This window comes from Volvox carteri, assembly GCF_000143455.1.
Source record: "Volvox carteri f. nagariensis unplaced genomic scaffold VOLCAscaffold_10, whole genome shotgun sequence".
In the NCBI taxonomy this organism is placed as follows: Eukaryota; Viridiplantae; Chlorophyta; class Chlorophyceae; order Chlamydomonadales; family Volvocaceae; genus Volvox; species Volvox carteri.
In genome coordinates, this window is record NW_003307553.1 from 2,038,073 (window position 1) to 2,056,712 (window position 18,640).

At 58.7% G+C, this 18,640-nt stretch overlaps 2 protein-coding genes across 2 annotated transcripts; one reads left to right on the top strand and one right to left on the bottom strand.

Annotated features, from left to right (window-relative positions):
* Nucleotides 1-265: 265 nt before the first annotated feature.
* On the top strand, nt 266-14,016 carry VOLCADRAFT_116914 (uncharacterized protein; the record flags this gene model as incomplete). Its single annotated transcript, XM_002948471.1, has 16 exons — nt 266-545; nt 1,479-3,351; nt 3,536-4,135; nt 4,336-4,566; nt 4,911-6,067; nt 6,338-6,603; nt 6,840-6,977; nt 7,233-7,379; nt 7,666-7,763; nt 8,373-8,639; nt 8,978-9,158; nt 9,634-9,954; nt 10,187-10,283; nt 10,494-11,442; nt 12,581-12,648; nt 13,649-14,016. 16 exons carry the CDS (start codon nt 266-268, stop codon nt 14,014-14,016), a joined length of 7,041 nt encoding a protein of 2,346 aa, XP_002948517.1.
* A 1,047-nt stretch (nt 14,017-15,063) lies between these two features.
* Nucleotides 15,064-18,255, bottom strand: VOLCADRAFT_58383 (uncharacterized protein; the record flags this gene model as incomplete). Its single annotated transcript, XM_002948599.1, has 7 exons — nt 15,064-15,157; nt 15,341-15,488; nt 16,042-16,138; nt 16,608-16,790; nt 17,279-17,372; nt 17,911-17,980; nt 18,123-18,255. Coding segments are annotated over 7 exons (819 nt in total), but the record flags the coding sequence as incomplete, so codon positions are not given.
* Between the last annotated feature and the right edge of the window lie 385 nt (nt 18,256-18,640).

Consider the following 18,640-nt stretch of genomic DNA (forward strand, 5'->3'; position numbering starts at 1 on the left):
GAAGTTCCCGAAACCAGAAATATTCCTGTTGCCGATACCTGCAACCATCCACTCCAGGAGTTTGTGGAGGTTACAACCACCTTGGCAGTTGCCGTGCAATTTGGCGGCAGGAGGTTCCGCGATAACTTGATAATCCCTGATTTACAGACTAATAAACGCATCTGCTTATCTGAGTGATCTGGAATACTCATCGCACCGTGTGTATCTTTGACAAAACCCTTTTCTCAGATTCAAGGAAGAAAGCGATCCACACGCTGATGGCAAAATGGAGTACTATAGATGCTTATACACGAAGCATTTAGTTAAGAAGCGGAAAACTTGGGAGGATGGCTTTCTGGTTGTGAAGGCCGGCGTGGCCGTCCTACACGATTGTGATGGTCGCCAGATGCAAGAGGGAGTTCGGCTTCCAGCCTCAGCTCTCAAGCTTTCCTCCGACGATGGGCCGCTTAAATACTTTTCCGGCTTGCTGGTTATGGTGGAGGACAAATGCGACTTGCAGGAGCTCCCCGGCAGCCTCAGGGACCCCGGAAAACAATCAAGCACAAGTGCAGGTCCCCCGAACTCTTTGGTCGCAGCGAAGGGGATGACTACAGCAGCAGAGCCGGGTTGCCAATCGCTTGTTGCCGCGCCTCCACAGCGGAACGTGGTACCAGTTCTCGGTCGCCGCACCGGACAGCACTTCATGCCGCCCAAACCAGCCGGCGCAAAGGCGGCTGAGCAGAAGGCTGACACCAATGGCTTATCAATCACACGTGCCGCAACCTCAACGGAGAAGCCTCTGCCGCTGCCGCACCCACAGCAGCCTAAGCAACAGCAGCAGATTCAGCACGGCGCGCCGCATCCACAAAATGGCCAGGTCCACCGACATCTCTGGGCCAAACGGGAAACGCATCAAAGCAGCGGCGTCAGCGGCTTTCAGGGCGGCCAAACGCGCAACACCGAAAAAAACCCAAATCGCATTCTTCATAATCACCAAGACCACGCTCATTGTCAACACGAGCAGCACCCGCACGAGCAGCATAACGCAGATTTTCAAAGTACTGTGGATGAATCACTGCGTCATTCGACGAAGCGGCCGTGTCATGAACGTTCTGACAGCGTCCGCAGCACAACAGCTGCCTGCAAGGAGGTGGACCCAGATCGCGGCGGCGGGAGTTCCGCGTGGCGCAGCGGCGAGGCTGCCCCAGTTCCTTTCAGGGGACCACTTTCGGGAGCCGCTGCCCACGAGAGCGCGCCCACGGCTCGCACTGGTGCGCTGTGGAGTGGCTCCTAGACTCTGTCCGTGTGTAACTATAGGATTAGCCTTTTAAGGAATTGTAAATGCCATGCTTTTGATTACGATTGCCCAGTTTTTTTGCGCGAAAGGCCTTTGCTAATCCTCAAACTTATTAAAACCTATTGCGTGAGGTGCAATGAGCGCAGAGACTGTTCAGAGCTGAACGGATGTTGGTCCTGCCGTTCCCCGTGCCGCCGTGCAGATGACGACATTTTAGCGTTGATCGGCTTGGTTCCGGAGCAGCCGCCATCCTCGCCGGGGGACCGTCACGGCGGCCTCCGCTGTGTTGGTGCGGGCAGACTGGGTCTGACCAGCGGCAGCTGCTCTGGTGTGTACGGGCCGCCGCCACGTCAGCGCCTCGGTACGACATCCGTAGGAAACTGCGGCGCTGGCCATGCACCTGGAAGCAATCCCTGGAGCTCTTCCTGTCCCCAGCAGCCGCAACAGCAGCCGCTGCCTCACCATTATACTCAACAACAACAAGCTCAGAAGGGCCCTGCGCGGCCCCAGCTGTCTGATAGCTGGGCGGACCTAGACTTGGAATTGACCGACCCAGATGATCCATGGGACGGTATCACCGTCCGCGTCGATGGCAGCACCACTGCTCAGCATGCGCAGTCCCATGGGTCATTTAAGCCAGCCTATGTTGGTTTTAAACCCAACTGGCCGCTGACCCACATGGGCAACACTGGCGGGGCGGGGCCTTCTATGGCGGCGGACCAGACAGATTCCGGCGTGTCTACCGCACCGCCACCAAAACATCACGCGCCCGGCGCGACGTGTGGTTGGTCCGCGGACCCTCAAACAGCACTGCCAAGGGCACCAGCAGCTGCGGCTGTAGCTTTTGGCAGTGCAGGTCCAGGTACGGCTTCAGATGACGGTGGCCACGGCGCCCCAGCGGCATCGCGTGACGTCGCGCTGGCACGACGTCGTTGGGGCCTTGTTGCCTCGTCGGCGGAACATGCCAGTGGTTCTCCCTCAGGACTCCTCTTGAGCAGCGCTCCAGCGCCCTGCCCTGACAGTGACGAGGGGAGGGGAGGCCGCGTCCTTAGCGCCAACATGATACCGCCCAATCTCAGCAACAGCAGCACTGGCGGTGAATTTGGCGAAGGCCGGGCCCGAGGTGATGGGGCGCATGCAGCATGGGGCACCGCTTGCAGCGGAACGATCCCTCTAGCAGGGATGGGGACTGTTCCAGGGGTTGACAGACCCATGGTTCATTCCTCCAAGCCATGCGCGGACACGTGGACGCCTGCCGCTACTGCTGCTCCTGGCGCTGCAACTACTGCTAATACACGGATCGCATGGGATGCGTTTGAAGACGGCGACGCGGTGCTGCATGACGTGGATGACGAGGAAGGCGACGGCAACGATAGGCGTGCTTTAGCATTAATAGTGGCAGATATGCCTGCGGCGGCGGCAGCGGCGGCTGCCGCCACAGCCACCACCACTGCTATCGCTGCTGTGCCGTGGCGCCGCAGCGGCGGCGCTCCTTGCCGCGATGTCGCTGGCACAGGCCTTGTCATCCGTACTGATGTGGGATGCGAACGGGTGCCTCCCGCTACAGGGATGCATAGCGCCCCGCAAGCTGCCGAGAACACCGTTCTCGGGGCTGTCGGTAGCGGCACCGCTAGCGCCGGCGGCGGCTGTAGCGGCGGTACCGGGGACTTAGGTCCCACGGCGCTGGCAGGGAAAGTGGCAGCAGCCCGAGCCCGCTGGAGCGCGCCCCAGCCGGCTGCGGCGGGGAACTCCTCCTCAGGGCCCCTGGCTACTGCTGGAGCTGCTGGGAGTAGGCTGGAAAGAGTGAACCACTTACGACCGGTGGTAGCGGCATTACCTCTGCCGTCGCCGGCGGGTACCTCGGGGCAGGGGGGTCCTGCATCCAAGCCCTCGCCCTCCGTTTTGCAGCCGGCGGCCTACAGCGGCCCCGCCGCCGCTGCCGATGGTACCGGCGGCGGAGGCAGCATGTGCGGCACTGGTTTCGGAGCGCTGGCTTTGCCGCCGCTAGATCAGCCGGCAGTGCCGCAGCGCCTGGTAGCTTTGCCCTGTCAATTTTCTGGACCGGAACATTACCGGTGAGCCAGGGGCAGCGACAGGGCCAGGGAAAGGGAAAGCGGGAGGCCAGGGCTGAGCAATGAGCCGGGGCGCGTGAGGGCCTAGTGAGGGCGATTGTTGGCCAACATGAGTGCACGTCGTAGGCAACGTCGCCAGATGATATTGTGAAGCCACACACTTGACGCACGGCTTTCTCCTTTGCAGCACCGCGTGGGTGAGCGCTCTGGTTGAGGAGATCAACCTGCGGCTTGCCGAGTCCGTACAACAGCTGTACGGTATCGTACGGCGGCTCCTAGCCGCGGGACCCGCTGCGATGCCGCCGGTACCGTCCGGCGGCGGCAATTCGGGCACCTGTGGCGGGCACCAGCACCAACAGCTGCCGTGGCAGCGGCAACAGCAACAGCAAGGTTTCCAGCTTGCGGCACGAGCAGCGGCACACAACGCACATCACCAGGGACAAAAACAGGGTTTCGGAGCGGCCACGTCAGCTGCTGCGAGCGGCGGTTTCGCGCGGCTTCCGCCGCCCATGCAGGCTTCGGAGCTGGAGCGCGCCTGTCTGCCCGTCCACGTGCCGTACTTTGCGTCGTGCACGCTGACGTGTTGGGTTCATCGAGAGGGAGGTGGCTTCGGTGGCGGAGGCAGCGGAGGGGCCAAGCAGAAGTCGAAGAAGAAACGGGGCCGCGGCGGCACTGCGGCCGAGGACGACGGCGACGACGAGGAGGTGGAGGAGGCCCGCAGCGCCGGCCCCAAGGTGTCGTACTACCTTACCCTTCCGTCCGTACGTAACCGTCTCAAAAATACCAGGTCAGTAATACCAGGTCAGTTGGCGGTTGTTGTCGAAGGGCATGCGAGGGCGGTTTCCAAGCTTGTATGCTGTCCTGGTAGGCTCAGGAATACGCGGAAGGGTGGAGAGAGCCACCAGCGGTAACTTCCCCTCCCTTCACTCCCTCCTTCCCTTCCTTCCCTGCATTCCCTCCCCCTTTGCCGCCCTCCTCCCTTCTCAGGCGCAGTGACCTTTGGATCGTCAGCTCACATCCGCTGATGCAGGGCAGTGGGCTGGGGCAAGTGGGCGGACCTGGAACACGTCGAGGGCCAGGAGCCCCCGCGGCCGGCGGCAGTACCGGTGTCAGTGTCAGCGGCTGGAGGGCAGTGTGTCGCAGCCTGTGGCACGGACCCGACCGAGACGGCAAGTTCGAGGTGGAGATGCTGACGGCGCCGCCGCCAGGGAATGTACGGTACGTCCGTATGGCAGTGTACTACAGCTTGAGGTCCTAAGGATTTACGCTTAGCTCCTCTCTGCTTTGCGTTTTGCTTTGTGTTTCGGAGCGCGATTCTGTGTGGGTGTGAAGTACTTGGCCGCTTAAAGTTTCAGCTTATCGGTTGAGGCTTTCAAAGGCCCCTTTTGTGTTTGGAGCGACGTAAAGGATCACTACAATGGAAAGAAAGAAAGGAGGACAAAAGGTTTTTGGAAAATGAAGGGGTCTCAGAAGTTCATTTCCTTCCGTTTCACATCTTGTCTTCATCTCTTGCGGACTGTTCTTTGGTTGATTGATAGGTTGTGCGCCGGCGCCGGCTGCAGGTCACAAGCGGTATATGCGCTGCGTGGACCCGACGTTCAATCGGAGGTGCAGCTGGTGCAGCTGCTGTTGGGCGGCATAGGGCCCATACAGACCAGCGGCGGCGGCAACAGCCTGCCTCTGCTGCAACACCTCCTGTCGCTACGGCCGCCCGACGCGCCGCTGGACCTGTCAACCGCCCGCGGCAGTGGCGGCAGCGTCGCCGTCGCCGTCGGCAGCGGCAGCGGCAGCGGCGGGTTCAAGCGGCCGCGGATTGAGGGGAAGGCAGGGAGGGCGGCAGCGGCCGCGGACGAGACATTAGTGGCGCAGCTGGAGGACTCGGCAACAATAGCTGCGGGGTACGCAGGTGGTAATGGTAAAGATGTAGCCGCCATCGGTGCTGTAGGGAAGTCCGGAAGCAGCGCGTCTGCGTCGTTTCCGCCGCCGCCGGGAGTTGCCGGGGGTTGCGGCTTCGATCCCGTCGCCGTCGCGCGCGAGTACATCGCCCGCTTCAAGTTGAATGCTGACCAGGCCGCCGTATTGATGCACTGCACCTCCTGGTTCAAGGCGGCGCCCCGCCAGGGCACGCAGGCGACGGCCGCCGCCGCCGCCGCGGACGCAGACGCCAAGTGGGGCTGCACCACCTCGCGCCGTACCGCAGCTGCGGATCGGCGTGTGACGGCGGCGGCAGAGGCGGATGATGATGATGATGATGATGGCGATGATGACGATGGCAACACGGCGGAGGAAGGGAAGGAGGAGAATGGTGCCGAGGAGGACGGTGTCTTCAACGGTGATGAGGACGAGGATGACCACGATTTTGTGGTGCAAAAGCCAGGTCGGCGCCAAACGGTCGACATCAGTGGTGGTGCCGCCCCGACGTCGGTGGTTGCTGCTGTCGGGCGGCGCGGCAGAAGACTACATGGCATTGTGGTCGACAGTGACGGCGAGGAAAAGGAGGCGGAGGAGGCGAGGGTGACGAAGAAGACTACGCAACAGCAGCAGAAGCAGGAGGAGGACGACGCGGAGGATGTGTTTCCTGGCAGCGCGGGAGGAGGACCTGGGGGGCTGAGGTGGGGAGCAGGCGGCGGCGGCGGCGGTGGAGCTCCGGAGGATGGCGGCGCAGCCCCCCTGGAGTGCCAGGCCCCCGTGTGTCTGGTCCATGGGCCCTTCGGCTCCGGTAGGCTCCGTTGCCATGTATAACCGCCTGTGGGTCAGGAGGGCCTTATGGGGGGAGCTGGAGGAGCTGGAGGAGCTGGAGCTGGGATGGGGGGTTTGGGGATTGTGGATTGGCAATGGGGAGGGGGGTTTAATGGGGCGCTATCTGCGTGTTGTACTCTCTGCGGTAGCCCCACGTGTCACTGTGTCTATCCGTTGTGTGTACCTGACCACCGGTAACGGTGACGGTTGTAAGTTTGTGTGTTAACGGACAACCGCTTTAACCCCATAGGAAAGAGCAGTCTGCTGGTGGCGCTGATACTGATGCTGGTGCAGCTGGGCAAACAGCAGCAGAGCGCAGCGACAGCTGCGGCAGGCGGCGGTGGCGGCGGCGGGGCGGCATGGAAAGGCCGCGGCGGCCGTCGGCCAGCCGCGCCCGCGCTCGCTGGCCCAGGCCGCAATGGCGGCGGCCTCAGTGGCGGCGGCGCCCCCCCGGTCCGTGTGCTGCTGGCTTCCCACACCAATGTGGCCGTGGACCGGGTGCTCATGGGTCTGCAGGTGCGCCTGTATGTCTGTGTATATGTCTGTATATCCATATGTCTGCGTGCATGTTTATAGGGGTGTGTGCATGTGTATATTTATATGTATATGTGTATGTATATCCGAAAAGGACTGAACTGCGAGAAGGCAGTTTCTTGCACGGCTCTCGAAGCAGCGGTCTCACCTGAGGAAGGAGGAGGACCGGTCACGGGTCACCGCCTAATGTCGCCCACCTCTTGCGGCCCCCGGTTCAGGACGCGGGCTTCACTGATTTCCTGCGGCTGGGCAGTGTGGACCGAATCGCCAAGCCCGTGTTGCACCGCTCGCTGCGGGCCGGAGACGACAGCAGCGGCAACAGGGACACGGCCACGGAGTTGCGCCGGGCACTGAAGGTTGGTTGGGAGGGGGGAGGGGAGGGGGGAGAGGAAGGGGGAGAGGAGAGGGGGACCTGGGGACCTGGGTTGCAGCCGGGAGGTGCGTATGGCTGTGTGGCTGTGTGGCTGTGTGGCTGTGTTTTCATGAGCTACTGAGCTGCGTGGAAGCCGCGTTTGTCGAGGAGGGCAGCACCCCGAGTGCAACTTGGCCTGGGGGAACTCCAGCCTGTTTGCGCGTGTGTGGACATACTGATATACGGACACGCCCCCCAGGATGCCACCTCCCCCACTGATGTGGCCTACATAGAGGCGGAGCTGGCGGCGCTGGCGGCGGGTGCGGAAAAGCAGCGGCGTAAGGCCCTCCGCACCTGCCCCGTGGTGGCGGCCACCGTGTGCGCCCTGCTACAGCCCTCCGCTGAGGTCAGCCAGGGGTACGGCACGTGAGGAGGGAGGGAGGGAGGGAGGGTTGTGCGGCCCACACGACAGGGGCAGTTACCTTTTCCTTTTCCTTCTCCTCACATCTCGGGCAGCACGCGCTTGAGTGCGCCCGAGTGTTGCCCGGCCCCCAGCCCCCACCCGCATTTCCCCCTCAAAGCAAACCAGTTCTGGCCAGCATAGCCAACATGTGCCCTTCGTACTTGCGTGCGGGCCTGCGGGACGTGGTCATTTCTGTCGTACATTGTGGTACACTGCCGTACGCATACAGGATAGCTGTGGCGGCACCTTTACGGTTGTCGTACTGGACGAATGCAGTCAGATGACGGAGCCGCTGTGTCTAGTGCCGCTGCTGCGGGCCCGGGCCAGGTGGGAGGATGATCTGGCGGGGGCCCCGAGGGGGGCCCCTCCGGGTAGGGGTGTAGCTGGTGTGTGTGTGTGTGTGTGTAGGGGGGGAGGGGGTTGTGTGCTTGCCCGGGAGGTTGGATGGCGACGGGTAAGGAAGGAAGTAAACGTTCGGCAGTCGCCACGTCCTCAGCCCCCCCAACCACAAGGGGGAGAGAGGGGGAAGTTCCGGAGCTTCAGCCTCTCCTAGTAGTACACGTGTCAATACCTAGTTGCATGAGGCGGCGTGGGGCATAAGAAAGGGTATAACAGGATCCCGAGTCCACCTTCGGACTTCGATCCGTTTCATGTAGTAATGTCGCATGACGCGTATGAGTGTGTATGAGTGCAAGTACTGTCCATCGACACGCGTAATGCTGACGAGTGATAGTACCTGCGAAGTATTTCGCGATCCTGCTCTCCCACCCCTCTGATGTGTGTCTGCCTGTGTGTGTCTGTCTGTGTGTCTGTCTGCCTCTGTGTGTGTGTTTGTCTGTATGTATGTGTGTGTCTGTCTGCCTGTGCCTGTCTGTCTGTCTGTCTGTCTGTCTGTGTGCGTCTGCCTATGATTTCTGTATGTCTGTCTGTGCATAGGTTTCTGGTGGCGGCCGGCGACCCGCTGCAGCTGCCCCCCGTCATCGCCAGCCCCGCGAACCTCACAGCAGGCGCCACTCCAGCTCTGCACCCACCGTCATCATCGCTAGGCACCTCATCGACCCATGGGTCGTTATCGGTGGTACCGGCGGCACCGGCAGCAGGAACCAGCACAGGCGCCGGGCCACTGGACAGCCTGTTGCGGCCCATGTTTGTGAGGCTGTCACAGCTGGGGCACAAACCGCACCTTCTCAGCTACCAGTACAGGTCCGTAAACTGAGGGGACAGCGGTGGGGGGGGAATATTGTTATTTTTTATTTATTTCGGTGCTTAGCAGGGGAAAACCCGCCCCCCTGGGGAGCCCCCCCCCTTGGGTCCTTTGTGTCGTTCCATCGTGTGCCATACACAACCAGACATCCTACATGGGCCATACCCTTCCGACTGGGACCCACCCCCTTGGCGGTGCCATTTCTACTGCTTCTGTTGCTGCTGCTGCTGCCATTGCTGCTGTCAAATTTCTTCGCTATTGCAATCGTTGTCCTGGTGATGTTCTTGGTGACCTGGTGATGTGTACACGAGCTCCTCCCCAATCTCATGGGCCCCAGGTGCCACCCTCTGCTGGCGGGGATAGCCAACGGGGCCTTTTACGGCGGCCGCCTGCGGGACGGCTGTAGCTCGTCCAACCGGGCGCCGCTACTGCCGGGCCTGCCGACGCTGGTGTTCGTGGAGGCGCAGGGCCAGGTTCAGGTGGACGTGGCCACCCGCAGCAGCTTCAACACTGCGGAGGTGAGGTGTGTGGAGAAGTTCTGTACGGTAGTGTCTAGCATGTGTACGGCAGTACTTTTTTGCTTTTTACAAGGTGCAATATATGAATGATAACATAATAAATCCTAAAAAATCAGGAAATGCTTCTGAATCCGAGGAAAAAGCATTTCCTCAGCTCAAGAGCAACACTCGTGCATGTGTCATATGTACGAGCACATGCAGGCGGACTTTACCCCGTACAACTGCAGCTTTGTAGCTGCAGCTGTAGCTGTTTCACTACTACGTGTCCGTAGTACGGATGTTTTTGTTTGATCTGGAGTGTATGTAACGCCCCTAAGGCGACCGTTAGCCCTGTGAGCCAAGTGCGCCAAGGGCCGCCTTAGCGGCGTTACAGTGTAGGTCATATACGTGGATCACACTAGATACCTGATACACACATGCATAGGACCCACGCGCATGTGCCTGGGCGCGTCCTTAAATGCGCGCTGGCTCACAGGCACACGTCGTGGCTCGGGCCGTGACGGCGCTGCTGGACCGCGGTGTCGCACCGGAGGCCCTGGGCGTCATCTGTTTCTATCGGGCGCAGGTAGCGGCCATACGCCGAGCGCTGCTGGCGGCACAGCAGGGCACGGCGGCCGCGGCGGCAGACACTGTGCCGCCGCACCCACACTCACATTCACATCCTCACCCGCAACCTTCTCGCCGCGATTATGGTGATGGTGGTGCTGCCGTGGTGAAGGGTGACGCGGCCCCCCGCGACTGTGGTGTTGGTGGTGGATTGAGTGATGTGCAGGTGGCAACCGTGGACTCGTTTCAGGTGGATTGGTTGGTGGGATGGGATCCATGGGATGGGATCCATACCTGAACCAGTATCTGAGGGTCCTTACATCTCCCATCTGGACCTGTGAACCGCGTGTCCCCCACTGCCGGACGACCTGGTGCATATCCGCCGGGACTTGAGTTTGGGGGCCTACACGGAACCTGGATCTGGATCCGAAAATCTGCACTTTAATAAGTTTGGATCCTGTTCCCTACACTGGATATGTCAGGGTGCGGAGAAGGAGGTCATCTTCCTGGCCACCACGGTCAATCGAGCTGCGGACTTCGCGGCGGATGCCAAACGACTCAACGTGGCGCTGACTCGGGGTGCGGCCTATGCCTGTCTGTAAATCAGTCTTGAACTTGCCTATTTGTAGGTGTGTCTGTCTGTCTGTCTGCGTGTGCGGGGTCGGGGGGATGCGGGGGTGGACCAAAGCCCCTCAAACGCCCTACCCACCAACTCCCAACCCACCCTCGTAACCACCAACACCCGCCCAACCGCCCAACCGTCAACAACCGCCAACAACCGCCCTACAGCCCGAAGGCATCTGCTGCTGGTGGGGTCTCCGGCCGCCTTGTCGCAAACCTCAGCGGTCTTCAAGAACATCATCCACATCTGCCAGGACGCCATGAGAGCATCTCACCAGCAGCAGCACCAACAGTATCAACAACAACAACAGCAGGGGCATGCAGTGGCGGAGGTAGCAGCAGCAGCAGCAGCAGCAGCAGCAGCAGCAGCACTACCACTGCCATCAGCACCCGGGACGCCGGGCCCAGGTGCTTTGTACGTCTCCGCAGCGGGATTTTACCGCCTGCTGGCGTCACTGCATCCGGGGCCCTCGGCCACCTCTGATCAGCCGCCGCACCCAGCTCCGGAACGCCACTCCGGCACCGGCACCGGCACCGGCACCGGCGATGGCGATGGTGATGGCAATCGATGTAATGCAACGCGCCATGGCGTCGATGCGGCTACTCCACCACAGCGCCAGCCGTTGCAACAGCAACAGCCCTCGCTGCAGTGGCAGGGGCAGCAGGCAGTGCATGGTCAGGCTTCTCCGGCGGCATGTGTCGTGACCAGCGGCATCCAGCACCAGCAACTGCACCATCGATATCAACATCAACACCAACATTTCGGAGGGTGCCAACAGCATCATCCGACAATGCGGCAGCAGCACCAGCACCACGATTACGACCAACGGCAACACCACCACCACGACCACAACCACAATCACGACCAACAGCAACAGCAGCAACAGCAGCAACTGCAACCTGCTAGGCCACCACCCCTGGAAGGCTCTGAGGCCCCGAGCAAAGGGGGCTTTCGGGGGGCACCTGCGTGGCGGCGACTGGCGGCCGAGTCGCATCAAGCAGTTCCATCATCATCATCGCCACCGCCACCGCCACCGCTGTCAGCGTCGTGTAGCGGTCCTGCGTGGCCGAGAACAGCGGAGGTTGAAGGGGAGGAGGAGGAGTTGGACGATGAATGGTGGGGCCTGGGGGGGGAGGGTGGTAGGCGGTGATGCGCGGCAGATGGGCGGGGAGGTGCCGAGAGGATGGGCAACCACCCGCAGGGGGTTCTTCTATTGGGGAGCGAAGACAAATGACAAGTCCGGTACACGTGCGCGCGCCTGGTCATGGTGAAGAGGCTTTCCAACAAGGAGTGTGAACCCGCGGGGTGAGGCTTTTACGGAAGTGGGTAAATAACGAGTGCTGTAAACCCTTTTTGCCGTACCTGCTGTACGGCACATAGTTTTTGGGTTGCGTGGAAAGTAAAACAGAAGACAAGGTGTGCACATGTACGACACTGTACAACATACTGGGCAGGTTTGCGATGTGTATTTATGTTTATCTGTTCGGTGTGCGTGCGTGTGTCAAGAGGGGGCAACAGGACCTCTCATCATGCGGCGTACGGGGCTGCTTTTGCTTCATACGTTTCTAAGGCCGTTGTCTTGCTGCCTAACGCTTTTAATGGACGTGCGCATGCTTAGTTAGCACTGTGGGGGGGAACTGCTGGGGAACCTACTAAGGACATATGACAAAGCGGTTCCAGACACAACCCCCTAGAGGGACGAGCGAGAGGAGAGGGACGAGAGGACTGAAGCGACTTGTGAAGGAAAGCGTGAAGGAGTGTACGAAGCGAAAAGTGTGACCTCATGCCGACGGGAATTGCTGCGAATGCGGTGTATGTGTAGTTCTGCCGGCATTGTTGTGCAGTTGGGACGAAAGCTACGGGATGCCATGCGTCGTTGCGCGCGACGACTGCGGGAGAAGTTTGATGCTGCCCCCCCCAGCCATCCGATTACGTCGCTACTAAATGCGATGGTGGGAAAGCTGTGGGCCACTTTGATGGCGGCGATAGCTTGAGATTTAGAACCAGCGCGTCCTGGAAACGCCTGAAGTTGAATGTATTCAAGTTTCAGATGCGGTGCCTTCGCAGTCCCCTGCCGCACGCCGTTACCCCGCTCAGGGGCGGTCACGTCCTCCCTGCCCTTTGTGTGTGTGTGTGTGTGCTTTATGTGTCTGCGTGTGTGTGTATTGCCCTCTTTCCCGCCTCCTCATTTTCATCACCCTTACTACCACATTCCCGCTCCTCCCCCCCCCACGTTCTGGGACTCCCTCCACAGCCCCCACCCCCCTTCTGACGACACAGGTATCTTGAACCAATCACCATCCCCAGTCAGTCCAGGTCCAGGTGAGTCCCCTCAGTCCCACTGGCGACCCATGGGTCAGTTTCCAAGACTTCTCCTTCACACGACTTCCGGCGCTACACCGTTCCCCCCTGCAATCTGAGGCAGGCGCGCACTGCCCAACATGCACACGGAGTAATCAGCTAATCTACTGTTCCATTGTGTGGCCCCAACTGTGCGGCCGCCGCAACGCCTGCAAGACGGGGCTAAATTTAAGCAAAGTACGGCATGACGTTTTTTTCCTGAAACACATCGTCCGACGAACACCTGACATATGGACGCCCATCAAATGTCAGCATTCCGTGCCTTTCCGTTGGCATCCTGCGAAATATCATGTGCACTGGAAAACAGCCAGCAACCAGTTGAACAAATCCTACTCCTCCCTTATCCATGCGCTCATCATCCTGCGCCTACACACGTTATCATCCATTAACTGAAGATACTGGTAAATCATACACTGGCAATCTACCTGCCGCGCCGCGCCGCGCCGCGCCGCGCCGATGCTGCAAAGTAGTAGCGCAGCAGAATATCTCCGGACGGAGAGGTGTATATTGCTTGTTGCAGCAATACACACTTGCAAGCCGGTCATGCAAGTGTGCTTTGGAGCTTCCATTTAATTTCTACATATCAAAACAAAACGTGGAGTCCTTCTTCCACGTGCTCCTGATTTGCTGCTAACGGTACCGAAGCGAAGAAGCAGGCGTGGATGCCTCTCTTTCCATGTGCTCAGCAACAAAAAGCATTCACGGCACACGTCTGGAACCCCGGCAGCGCCATTGTGCTTATCATTGCATTATCACCAGGGCAGCAACCGCTGCACGAAACACCGTCCCCAAAGTCGCATGTGCTAGCGGCGACCAGACCTTCCGCAACACCCCGACAACAACACGGAGAATATTCCGTGCCGACCATTCACCCCCTCCGCATCCGCCACCCCAGCTGCCGCCCCCATCGCTGCTTTGCGTCCCCCGCCCTCCCCCACTTCCGTGCCCGCCTCTCCGGCAGCCTCCTGCGTGCACAGCTCTGCCATGACCTCCCCGAATTGCCGTAACAAATGTACAGCAGGTTCTTCCATTTGCAGGGGCGGGTACGTCCCCATATCGCCTCCGCCTCCGCTGCCGCTGCTGCTGAAGGGCTTCATCATGTCGGGCACCTCACAGACCTCAGCTACCCGGGGCGTCGCCCTCGCCACCGCGCCTCCCGCCGCCGCGGCCGCCACCGCCCGATTTCGTACCGGCTCCAGCTCGCTCCCTTTCGTCCCAGCAGTGACTCCTCCCCGTTCCTCTGCCTTCTCCTCCTCCTCCTCCACAACACCCAAGGGTGATGGTGTAGAGCCCACAGCAGGGCCCAGCTTGAGCGTGTATCCGTCGTAATCTGGCGGTGAAGTGTTGGGGGGAAAAGGGGGGAAAGATGAACCACGAACGAGTGAAGCTGCTGCCAAGGAAAGAAGGGGAAAAGGGAGGAAAAGGAGAGAGAGGAGAAGAGGGAAAGAGTGGGAGGAGGAAAGGAGGCCCAGGCGGCTGAGTCCAACCGAACTGGGAGCGGCCCGAACATGTTCGTGGTTTTGTCTATCTGTTCCTTAGGGTTTTCCGTCCCACAACACTTCTACAGCGAGTATTCATACCTGAGCCACACCCGCATATGGCTTCGTTTCTAGGCGTACGTGCCCCAACCTAGAACCTCAACCCCATTTCACGCTCACAGCCAAACCCTTCCTCTCATGCTCACGTCCCCAAAGCCAAACCCTTCCTCTCATGCTCACGTCCCCAAAGCTTCACCGCCATGCTCACGCTCACACCTGGATATTGCCGGGCGGCCAGCAGCCACGCACACACCCCGGCCAGAGGGCCGCCACCCGTCGCTAGCTCCCGACAGCAGTCCAGAACCTGTACGACAGGTTCACAAAAAGAGGAGCGTGCTTCTCAGGAGCATGATAACAACAAGAAACGCAGCGTCTATCTGACAACTGACCGCACCACGTACGGCAAAAACGTGTACGGGCGTACGAAGGACTGTGTACGGATGTACCTCTCTGAACGCCTCCTCTCGGTCCAAGTTGTAAGCACAGTCGCGGCCGTGGTAGCTATTCGGGTTGCGCTTGCCGAACTCTGAGGCGAAAGAAACACGTAAAATATACATAGAATGATGTCAGAGCGACGGCATCTTGTTACAAAAGCGACGAGGATTCCTGTACGGCATCGCGGTTTTTGAAATCATGATCGCCCGAAAGCTTGCTTGGAGCCGGCGGCGAATGGGACGCCCTTTAACACAAAAAAAGCAGCTTGTCAACTCCCCCCGGAAACTTGGAAAGGATGGTTTTTGCCACGCCCAAGGCTGCGATGGCCGGGATGACGGATGGGTCCGCCCGGTGCTGCCCCACTAAATTGTATTCCCACTTTGCTCCATGCACCCAGGGCACCCTAAGGCCGCACACCGGACAACACGAGCGGCTTCCGAAGTCGCGATCCGGCACATAGCGTCGCGTGGGTCTGAATCCATTTGCGCATGAAAGACCTGCAAAGCGACATTTAAAAAAACAACATTTGTTCCCCAAAAAACGTCAAAAAGGAACATCCATCTATCAAAGCATCAAATCGTATTCAATGTACGATATACGGCATGTTTTGCATGATAGAAAGAATATTGGGCTGGAACAAGATCCCTGGCAATTCTGGGATCGAATCCCCTCGCACGCACTTGATTTCGTCCGGCTTTGACTCCAAAGGCAGCCACTGGTCGGGGTAGAGGTGAATGCTGGCCAGGTCCAGGGAGGGATGTGCGAACACGGCAGCGAAGTCGGAGCCGTGGTCCGATGCAGACTCGTACGGGTTCACAGCCATCAGACCTGCAGCGGGGGCTCGGCGGCACATGTTCAGGTGTAGTAGCTGGTACACAGTACGGCACACGTAACATCTACAAATACGCGCTAAGCTATCTCCACCATCATGCCTCGAGGGGCCGCTGAAAAGGCCTTTCCAGCGGCCAGCTACTACTACTGGAACTCCGCGGTATGGCAGGAGTAACGTCGCAAAATATCGCACAGCTCGTACGAGACTTCGATATCGTACAGGTGCCGTACGGTAACCACATGCATGCAAGCAACCCAGCAATGATAGAAAGTCCTCATGCACAGGTTGACAACGGCACACGCAATCTATAAATTGCAGGCGAGACACGGCTAGCGAGAAACGTGTAATGGGCCCTGTCGGTTTTAACAGGTCTTCTGATCGAGCCTTCCCGTGTCACCCTCCGTGAAACCACCACCGAATCATCATGCACACTGAAAGGACCTGAATGCACCTGAATCGAAGCCAAAGTCGTAGGAAACGACCCGTACCGCATCTGCGGCCCTACCCGTGCCGCGGTGAGCCCTTTCCCGCCCTTTCCCCGCCCGCTACCTGGCGTGCTAGCCCCGAAGAAACCCTCCAACCCCGCCGTGATGAGGTGGTTACGGTCCAGCTCCCGAACGAAGTCCGCCGTGGAGCTCAACCACTTCTGTTTGTACGGGTCATTACATACATACGTACAGCCACATGACAGAGATACATACACACATAGTTCACAGCGTTGACGAGGTGGCCGAGCGCGCGGTGAAAGGCGCTATTATAGCTTCAGGGCTATCTGACTGGATAATACTCTTTTATGTTCTATCTATGTTCTAAATAAGATAAGACATACATACATACATGCATGCACACATTGCCAACGTTGCTAAAGCTGCCCAAGAAGTTCCTTTTTTGGAGTGCAAACCAACAAACGAGGTGACGAGGGGATAGATAGCATCAGCTAGTCGGCGAATTCCCGCCGCGGACATGCGGCCTCGTAGCAGCCGTACAACCGTACGTGACGGACCCCAGGCTCTCACCTAAACCCGAAGGAAAATCTGAACACCTCCTAAACCCCAAGACTCCATATCCACCACACCCATTCTAGTGCAATTCCTCACACGCACCTGCAGTACGACGTTCCCAGGTCCCTCCCTGGAGGCCTCGCACCGGGGCTCATTGACCAGCTCCCAGCCCAGGATGGCGGGGTCCTGAGTGTACGGCATCCCGGTGAGACTGTTGACTCGGCCAACCACCACCGACACGGCACGCCGGAAGATGGCTTGGCTGTGTGGGTCAGTGTAAAAGAGCGAGGTGGGGTGCTTCCTGCGGTGGTTGGGGGTTGGGAGTTGGCACGTACGGCATGTGGCGTGGTTGGAGATTGGGCTTGCTGTAGAGATGACAGCTGGCCATGGACACGTGTGAAGCTGTCGTGACGCCGGAGCGTAGCGATTGTCTAAGGCAATGAGTCGCCCCCGCCCCTCATCACCGACATACATACTCACACAGACACACCGATGCAAACCAAAACTCATTAGCTCTTACTGGTAATCGTGCCGTGTTCGATCCAGGATGCCGTACCGCCACCTGCCAAATGTACGGCAATGAAAAAATGCTTCATGTATTACGGCACCAAACAACAATCAAAAGGCCAAGCCCCCATTGCGAAACCGTTTGTTTGTATATGTTGCTGCGAGCTGTCGTGTACATGTTACGGTGTGACATCACTCTCACATACAAGTTTACCGCACAAGTGGACGACCCCAAAAGCGCATTTGGCAGGTGAGCCTGGCTTTGACCCGACCTTAACTGTTGTAGCGGCAAGATGTACGAGCATGCCGTACCTGACGTACGCGGGCATGCCTCCATAGTCGGGCCAGTAATTCGTAAGCACCAGCAGCAGCCTGCGCATATGCTGTTAGCCGTTAAACTTTGGACGAGCAGCAAATTAAAGCGTCGCAAATGGGATGGATGGCTGCCAGGGGAGGGAGAACGAGTGCCGCCACAGCATAACATTGCTTTGTGAAACTCTCAATCATGTATGTCCCGTCATACATACTGGCGCCAAAAATACTTTTAAACCAATCGCGAGGAACGGGGACACAACGGGAATGCAGCTGGAAGGTTTTGCAGACCGCTTATGCGCACTCGCAACGCAAGGCGCTTAGTCCTCGAGTTGGCCCTTTACCAGCACTAGTGGAACCCTACAGAGCGCTGTAAAGCCTGTCCACATCGAAAGTAATCTTTTTCATTGTGTAGCCTAGACAAACAATATGAAAGATAAGCACTAGGTCAATCAGGGCGCAGCAAAGCATTCCGCGAGAAACAAAGACACTACGGAAGGCCGTGAAAATTTGTAGAAAATTGTGGAGCTTCAGTGGATTGAACACTAACGACTGCAGTTTTGAGGAGTTAGTGTGCTCACATAGACAGCTTACACACCTGATGCCGCGCCGCCCGGCTTCCTGTATTAACCAGTCCAGGCCCACAAGCACCGCCTCGTTGAATTTGCCTGCAGCGATGCATCGCACCGCAACGTGAATGCTCAGATCTCAGGAGCATTCCACAAATTATGCAAGCCTTGGGAGACTCGGCACCCCAACCGTGCCTCGAGCTGATGCCTGGTGATGCGGAGTCATCGTGGGCATACCTACCCGGTTCCGGTTGCAGCGCGTTCCATTCGTCGGGGCCGTCACAAAACGCCCAGCATCGTAGGACCGTAAGATTGAGCCGCCTTGCATCATCCAAGACCTCTGTAACCAAAGGCCGTTGGTGCTCATCGGCGGCATGAGTCTGCGGGTCAGCAGTTCATCAATACTGCTTCCGAGTATATAAAGCGATGGAGGCTACAAGAGTTGATGAGCATAGTTAAATTGCAAATGCTTGCTTCTATAGCAAGCGTGGAAGGTCTGACCCACGGGCCAGATAAGAATTCCTTTCGAAAATGCACTTGCAGAAAAATGGAAAATGATTCGATAGGCTATAACATACCATGAGGTAATGGCAGTTTGCTCCGGCAAAATGAAAAGGATGGTCCCCGGCGTAAAGCCGGATTCCCCTAACACGCACAAGCTGCATTATTTATCTACTAAAAAGAAATGAAATCAAAATGGGAGCTTGTTGTGCATCGATCAAGAAATTGCCCTTTAAGTTGTCGCCGTACAGTAGCATT